The following is an 8,168-nucleotide window of genomic DNA, read 5'->3' as shown; positions in this document are numbered from 1 at the left end:
GGGAAGGCTCTGGCAGTTTCTAGAATCTTTCATGGTTCCGTCCAGAGCCTATAGGGGGCGCTGCGCATCGGCGCGCGGGGAGGCGGCTCCCGCCCGGCGACTCTGCTCTGAATGGCTTAAGGGGCGCCGGCCTGGGGCGGTGGGAGCCACGTCTGGTAGCTGGCGGATTTATTTTATTATTTATTTATTGGGTAGCGCAGTAGCTGAGGATTGCAGTATCGCACTTGCTCTCCATTTATTTTATAGTGATTGTAGTGGCGCTGTGGTTCGAGAAGTTTTCCTTCTCGCGTTGGTTCTGTCATTCCTGAGTCTTGACTCATGCAGAGGATAGCCTAGGCAGCAGGTGGCCGATCAAGTTCGGATAATTTATCTGTGCAGGGCAGAGTAACGAGTTTGGCCGGACCGTATTGGCACATAAGTTACAGTAGTGGATAGTGTCTGCATCTGAAGATAATAATTGTATAAGCAAAATAGGAGGTAGACGGGAGAAAAGGGAGGTACTCCAAGTAGACTTTACTGTGAGAATTGACTATAGAGTAATGCAATTAATCTCTTAAATGCCGGGTAAAGTTCTCTGTTGCATTACTTTTTTTTTTTTTGCAATGTGTACTTGGCTTGTGATATGGGGAAGTCAGGGTCATATGTTAACTTGTAAATTAACGGAGGAGAGAGGAAAAGTTCCGTGTTAGCCTAAGTGGTGCAAACCAAAGTGAATATAAAGCAGGTTTTATAGGTGAAGTCGTGTGTCTAGTTTCTGCATTCATCAACATTGCTGAATTGTTACTGGAAGGAAATGGGGGGGGGGAGCGGGAGGGACTGTTCTTGTGGTGCTGTATTTGATACAATGTAGTTACATACCATTATCTCAGAATGCTATTGTCACAGCCTGTAAAAGGGCATGTGCACCAAGCTGCTGGGATGGGATTTCAACTCCCTCTCTCCTTACAGATGCCGGAAGCTGTGCAGACTCAAGACCAACCAATGGAGGAGGAAGTGGAGACCTTTGCCTTCCAGGCTGAGATTGCTCAGTTGATGTCTTTGATCATCAACACTTTCTACTCCAATAAGGAAATCTTTCTGAGGGAGCTCATTTCCAATTCCTCTGATGTAAGTACCTTAATTCCTAGACTGGTTTGTGTCAATAGGATTACTGAAATTTTTGCAAATAGTAGGGTAATGTTGAAGCCTACCTTTTTTTCTTACAGGCTCTGGACAAGATAAGGTATGAGAGCTTGACGGACCCAAGCAAGCTGGATTCTGGAAAAGACCTGAAAATTAACTTGCTTCCAAATAAGCATGATCGCACTCTGACCATTGTGGATACAGGCATAGGGATGACCAAAGCTGACCTGGTCAACAACCTTGGTACTATTGCCAAATCTGGTACCAAGGCTTTCATGGAGGCACTGCAGGCAGGGGCTGATATATCCATGATTGGTCAGTTTGGTGTTGGCTTCTACTCTGCCTATCTGGTTGCAGAAAAAGTGACAGTGATCACCAAGCACAATGATGATGAGCAGTATGCTTGGGAGTCATCAGCTGGAGGATCCTTCACTGTCAGACTTGATAATGGTGAGTATTAAATGGTTATGCTCTGGTCCCCTTTCTAAAGATTTCTGGCATTCGGATACCCACTCTGTGCATTGAAAAAGACAAAAACAACAGATAAAATAGGTAATATTAGTCATGTGTCAGATCAAGCGCGGGCATAGCTGTTCTCTTACTATTCCAGTTTGAGTAAATATGATAGATAATAAGGGAAAGCCTGAAATAAATGGTGCATTATAAGGAAGATGAAGCTTTCAAAGCTTACATGCGGAAATAAGTCTTCAGACTCCTGCCACAACTCTACAGAAACTTGATAACATGTGAAGAGACTAATTAGCGCAGGTTTCCTTAAGCTTACTTGAAATACATGCTGGGTCTAGTAAGGGTGTTGCTGTACACAGAAACTTATGTTTTCCCAGGGTTGAAGAAACTGCTGCTACAGGAGTGCCTTATTGAAGATGACATATTTTAGAATTGGTCAAAACCTAGTCTGTTCCTGCACATGTAAAACTTGTAAATCTTCCATTCTAGGTGAGCCTTTGGGCCGTGGAACAAAAGTCATCCTGCATCTCAAAGAAGATCAGACTGAATACCTGGAAGAACGGCGAATCAAGGAAATTGTGAAGAAGCATTCTCAGTTCATTGGCTATCCTATTACACTCTTTGTATGTACCTTGCTTGCAATACTGAATTTGAAGTATCACCACCTTAGAGAAGTGAATTTTTGAAATTTAGGAGCAGTCCTATGTGTTTTGTTAATTAAAATTGTCACAGGTGTTATGTGGATGTAGCTCTTGTAATTAACAGAATTGCGTTTCAATTTTATTTTACAAAACCAAGTAAAAATGTTTTACCAAGCTAGTAGTACCACAGTCTCCAAACCATTGAGTAAATGAACTACATCTTGATACATTGTTAGTCGAAGTTCAGTGCGATGAAAATAATAGCATGAACTACCACCTAAGCATATGGAAACAAAATGGCACTTGTGTCTCAGCACCCAGAATAAGTCCTTATCTGAGTCCAGGAGAAAAACTTGACACCATGGTGGTCACCACTACATGGTGGTGTAGTGTTCTAGAGTCCAGGAGAAAAACTTGACACCATGGTGGTGTAGTGTTCTAGCTTTGTGAGACTACCAAGGGGAGGATGCCTTACAGCTCTTAGTGATAAAACTTCTGGGATTCTCAAATTGACTAATGATACCTTTTGTAGGTGGAGAAGGAACGTGATAAGGAGGTGAGTGATGATGAGGCTGAGGAAAAGGAAGAAGAAAAAGAAGAGAAGGAGGAAAAGACAGAAGATAAGCCAGAGATTGAGGATGTTGGCTCAGATGAAGAAGAAGAAAAGAAGGATGGAGATAAGAAGAAGAAAAAGAAGATTAAGGAGAAGTACATTGATCAGGAAGAGCTCAACAAGACTAAGCCCATTTGGACCAGGAATCCAGATGACATTACCAATGAGGAATATGGGGAATTCTACAAGAGTCTAACTAATGACTGGGAAGACCACTTGGCTGTCAAAGTAAGTTCTTGTCCTTCAGGCACCATTGCTTTAGCAACTAAGGCTGGAAGCTTGCTAAGCATGCTAGTGGAAGTCTGATCCATTGCTTCAGATCTTAGTGTGACAAGTTGCTTAGTATTTGGAGTGATACTGCTGTTCAGAATGCTTCTACCATGTGAGTGACACTGGGCTACAATTCTGGCTACTGTTAAGGCTGTGTTTAGAGCCATAATCAAATCTGTACCTCAGTTTATTGTAAATAGAAGTAAGTATAGATGCCTCCTTGGTTTGTAGCTTAGTTGTTGCCAAATCTAATTGAAAAATTTAATTACAAATGTAAATTCAGTTCTTTGGGTTTGGAGCTTAGTTTTGAAAAGGCCTACAACTAAAGGGGGTGGGTAAGGTAAGGTAAGGGGGATGTAAAATTGACCTTTTTGAGTGTCTCTAGTGGGAAGTGCTGTAAGAATACATGTGCTTCCTGAAGCCCAGTACATAACATAGGGAATTGAATAGGTCTAGTTTCCTGATAACAGAACTTGCATATGTCTGTCTAGGGAACATGCTTGTTCCTGATGACCAGTGTCTTGTCTACTGTGTTTGAATTTTTTCCTGAAGTCTCAAATGGATACTGCTTGCCTTCTGCATTTGAAGAGCTATTAAAGGGTTGCTAAAGTGAGAGCTGTGCAAAATGATTAAAATGATTGTCTTGCTTTCTCACAGCACTTCTCTGTGGAAGGGCAGTTGGAATTCAGAGCTCTTTTGTTTGTCCCACGGCGTGCACCTTTTGATCTGTTTGAAAACAGGAAGAAGAAGAACAACATTAAGCTCTATGTACGCAGAGTTTTCATCATGGACAACTGTGAGGAACTGATCCCTGAATATCTGAGTAAGTATATTTTCAGGAGAGTGTTTCCCAATATACTAGAGAAAGTGTGTAGCAACTTTGTAGTTTCACTTCAAATTTAAAGAAATCTGGGAGGGAGGGGTAGACAAGAGTCCTAAGTGGGGCTGATCAGGGAAGTGTCTGAGCAGTTGAAGAAAGTACTGCTTAGTTTGCATTGTCTAGAATTCTGTAGGAAATACATTCATAATTTTAAGAGCAAAGCCACCTAGGTGGTAAATGGTAATCTTGACTTGTTTGAGACCTGGAAAGCTAATTCTCCCTCTCTTCCAGATTTCATGAGAGGTGTGGTAGACTCTGAGGATTTACCGCTGAATATTTCTCGTGAAATGCTGCAGCAAAGCAAGATCCTGAAAGTGATCCGGAAGAACTTGGTGAAGAAGTGCTTGGAACTCTTCACTGAGTTGGCTGAAGACAAGGAGAACTACAAAAAGTTCTATGAGCAGTTCTCAAAGAACATCAAGGTTTGTAGTTTTTCTGCTTAATAGTATTTACTGTAGAAGCTACAGGTTTTTGTTAGCGCCTGAGCTAAACTACCACATTTCAGTCTTAATATAAAGGAATTGCTTAATAGTTTTTGTTTTCCTCTACTTCTGTAGCTTGGTATACATGAAGACTCTCAGAACCGCAAGAAGCTGTCAGAATTACTGAGGTATTATACATCTGCATCTGGTGATGAAATGGTTTCTCTGAAGGACTACTGCACTCGGATGAAGGAAAACCAGAAACATGTCTACTACATCACTGGTGAGTTGGTAACAGAAATTGTCTAAATGCAGGTAGCATTATCTGTTTGGGGGGTTAGAAAATGGAAAATAACCATGGTAGTTTTCACAGGTAGTTTAGAAACTAGGATTGGGGCGGAGAGGGCACAGAATGGAACCTTACAGGGTGACCATGTAATTCTGTAAAGTTAACTTTTTTGTTGTCTTTGGCTAAGTTGCAGCACTCCTCAGAACATTGAGTTGCGAGTTGTGTATGTGATTGAGAAACTTCAGCATGTCTCCTGAGGAGACAATTTCTTGTGTAACTTCTGCCAAATCTCTTTGTAGTACTATAGTATTTCTAAAATGACTGGATACTGCAGTGTTAAAACAATGTCAAGTAAAATTCTAGTGCCCTAATACAGTACTATGTCCATGCGGACAACAGAACTACCTACAGATAATTGCCTTCCCTATACTGTAAACCTTGCCCTTACAAACTTGCTGGGAGTGCTGCTCACAATGTTCCCCATCTGACTGCTTCAGTGCTAACTGCTGTCCTTGGGAACTGTACCACTTAATGAGCCATAATAAAATAGTAGTTTTTCAGTTACTCCCTTGCTCTTGAACTACAATGTTCAGTGTCACTGCTGCCACCTTGAAGGTGTGGGAGAATCCAGTTTAAAGTTGTAAAGTGCCCCTTGCACAACTAGCTTGCCCACCATTTTTTTTTCCTTTGTAAGCCCAGAAAGTGTCTGAGGTATCTTCAAGATAGCTAAAGCCTGAACACAAAGCTAACAGGCCAGGAGTATCTGAACTGAGGCCTAATACACAAACTTGTGTAACTGTTTAAGCATCAGATAATAACCTTTTTCAAAAGGTAAATGGCCTACAGGGCTTCTCAGTTTTCTTCCTTGGCAGGAATGTGGTGTTACAGGAAATGGAAACTTACTTTCAAACCAGTGAAGTATTACAAGCTGTGGTGTCAGTTTGAAAGGCTTGAGTCTGTTCAGGCCAGCCTAATTTTTGCTGTTGTACCTGTTTTGTGCCTGCTTTTTTCCCTGGTATGGACATTGAGTGTAACTGGAAATGTTGCATAGGCTTTAGCTGAAAATAAACTGCCATGTTGCTGTGCTGAGGCTTAAACCACAACTGGCATTCTTGCTTACTGCAGGTGAAACAAAAGATCAGGTGGCCAACTCTGCTTTTGTGGAGCGTCTTCGCAAACATGGCCTGGAAGTGATCTACATGATTGAGCCCATTGATGAATATTGTGTGCAGCAGCTGAAAGAATTCGAAGGCAAGACCCTGGTTTCTGTAACAAAAGAGGGTTTGGAGCTTCCGGAAGATGAGGAAGAGAAAAAGAAGCAGGAGGAGAAGAAAGCCAAGTTCGAAAACCTTTGCAAAATAATGAAAGACATCCTTGAAAAGAAAGTAGAAAAGGTGATTAATAGTACTCTGTTTTGTCTGTTGTAACAGGCTGTTCAGTGATCTGAAAGGAAATGGCTGCAGAGAAGGCTCAGATGACAATGTCGGTTGCAATTCTCTCTTCTGAAAGAGATGGCAATCTGTGCTAGATACAGCTCTATAAATGACAAGGTGTCTTTGTTTTGATTTTTAGCAAAGATAAGTAGTTCGAAGTTGGTAGAGCTGAAGAACTTGCAATATCTTACAAGTTCTCTGTGACCAGCAGCAGCACTTCAAAGCTGAACACTGGTTTATGGTTGGACTCTTATGATCAGAAAGGTCTTTTTCAACCTAAATGATTTCATGATTCTGTGAAGCAAATGTGGCTAGTAAACCAAGTGTACATCTTAAAAGTTTGTAACTTAACATTTCGCTTTATATTCACTTTTATAGGTGGTTGTGTCCAACCGTTTAGTTACTTCTCCATGCTGTATTGTAACAAGTACATATGGCTGGACTGCCAATATGGAGAGGATCATGAAAGCACAGGCACTGAGAGACAACTCCACAATGGGATACATGGCAGCAAAGAAACACCTGGAGATTAATCCTGATCATTCCATCATTGAAACACTGAGGCAGAAGGCAGAGGCTGATAAGAATGACAAGTCTGTGAAAGACCTTGTCATCTTGCTGTATGAGACAGCACTCCTGTCCTCTGGCTTCAGTTTAGAAGATCCTCAGACGCATGCCAACCGCATTTATAGAATGATCAAACTTGGCCTGGGTGAGTTGGAAATCTGTTCTGTCTGCAATAAACTCTGGTTATGTGCCCCTGCAGGCTAGTGGTGTTTGGAGGTAACCTTGGTGTGCTGCTTTGCCCCTGTGGGAAAGGAGGAACCCTCAGCTACCCAAACTGAAGTCTGTGCCAAGGGAAATAAAGCTTTGAGTTCTGACAGCAGCACTAATGGTACATGTGTTTCCTGAACAGGCATTGATGAAGATGATACTGCTGCAGAAGAAGCTAGTCCAGCAGTTACTGAGGAGATGCCACCTCTTGAAGGAGATGATGACACATCACGCATGGAGGAGGTGGATTAAAACGGTTTACAAGAACTCATGAATGTTTCCTTGGCTAATATGAATAAGTTATATTTTGTATATTATGAATGTTACCTGCCAAAAAAAAATCTTGATACTTTGTCTGCATTCCCTCTTTATATTTATTTTCAAAGATGTTATACCTTTATTTTTGTTACATTGCTTTTTCAGCTGATGTGAGATACAAATGCCATTGAGGGAATACTTTCTTTAACACTGTACAACCCTAAACAGGCAAGTAAGGAGTAGCTATTTTTGTCTGTATTAGTTGGTTGCAGGTGGCAGGGTTTTTGACTTATTCTTAATTGCCAGAAATGTGGGAAAGAACTAACAAAAGATGGTATGACATCAGGATGTTCAAGTTTGTTTAGTGTTCTACAGCTCTTCAAGTCTAAATATGTCTAACATACAGTACCTAGTAACTAGGTATCAGAGCTGAAATACTTGGGGAAGCTTTAATTCTCTTGCTCCTAACAAGGTCTTGATGTTTAAAGTTGTTTTTTATACTGTTCAAGGATTCTGGATTGCACTCTACCATAGAATAGAATCCACTGTAAATCTCTATTGTGACTTATGCAACTCTGCATGTGCAGTTCAAACCTAGAACTAAGAATAAAAAGTGTTAAGAATGGTTTGTGTTGCTGACTTGTCTGTTAACACTGGGAACAACGGTTGCTGTTCCTCTTGCCATCAGTTTCTGCTTTGACTCTTTAGTACTTCAACTCTTGTTAAAGCTGTAATTTGTATGGCATGTTCTGCAAAGCCACTACAAACTAGTACCACAAAAAAGCAGAAGAGCTATGCCACTCCCGAAGATCTCGAAGGCAGTTCTAATCTGAAACTGCCTCAAGTTAAGCTGGTGTTGCTGCTCGAGGGGATTTCTGTTTTTTTTTTAAAGACTCTGCAAATGGAGCTAGGCTCCTAAAGCTGCAACCTGGACTTCTCATGCAGTGCTGAGGTGATGAGTTTCACAAGTGTGGTTAGGTCATCAGCACTACATCATA

At 41.2% G+C, this 8,168-nt stretch overlaps 1 protein-coding gene across 1 annotated transcript; it reads left to right on the top strand.

Annotated features, from left to right (window-relative positions):
• Positions 1-914: 914 nt before the first annotated feature.
• On the top strand, positions 915-7,795 carry HSP90AA1 (heat shock protein 90kDa alpha (cytosolic), class A member 1). The gene is made up of 10 exons (XM_010294271.1): positions 915-1,107; positions 1,206-1,572; positions 2,080-2,213; positions 2,764-3,072; positions 3,772-3,937; positions 4,226-4,416; positions 4,552-4,699; positions 5,831-6,099; positions 6,517-6,850; positions 7,055-7,795. Exons 1-10 carry the CDS (start codon positions 919-921, stop codon positions 7,162-7,164), a joined length of 2,217 nt encoding a protein of 738 aa, XP_010292573.1. The 5' UTR covers positions 915-918; the 3' UTR covers positions 7,165-7,795.
• Positions 7,796-8,168: the final 373 nt, after the last annotated feature.

This window comes from Phaethon lepturus, unplaced genomic scaffold (assembly GCF_000687285.1).
Source record: "Phaethon lepturus isolate BGI_N335 unplaced genomic scaffold, ASM68728v1 scaffold319, whole genome shotgun sequence".
NCBI classification, from domain to species: domain Eukaryota; kingdom Metazoa; phylum Chordata; class Aves; order Phaethontiformes; family Phaethontidae; genus Phaethon; species Phaethon lepturus.
Note: the sequence above shows the minus strand (reverse complement) of the source record. Positions and strands in the feature narration are given on the sequence as shown.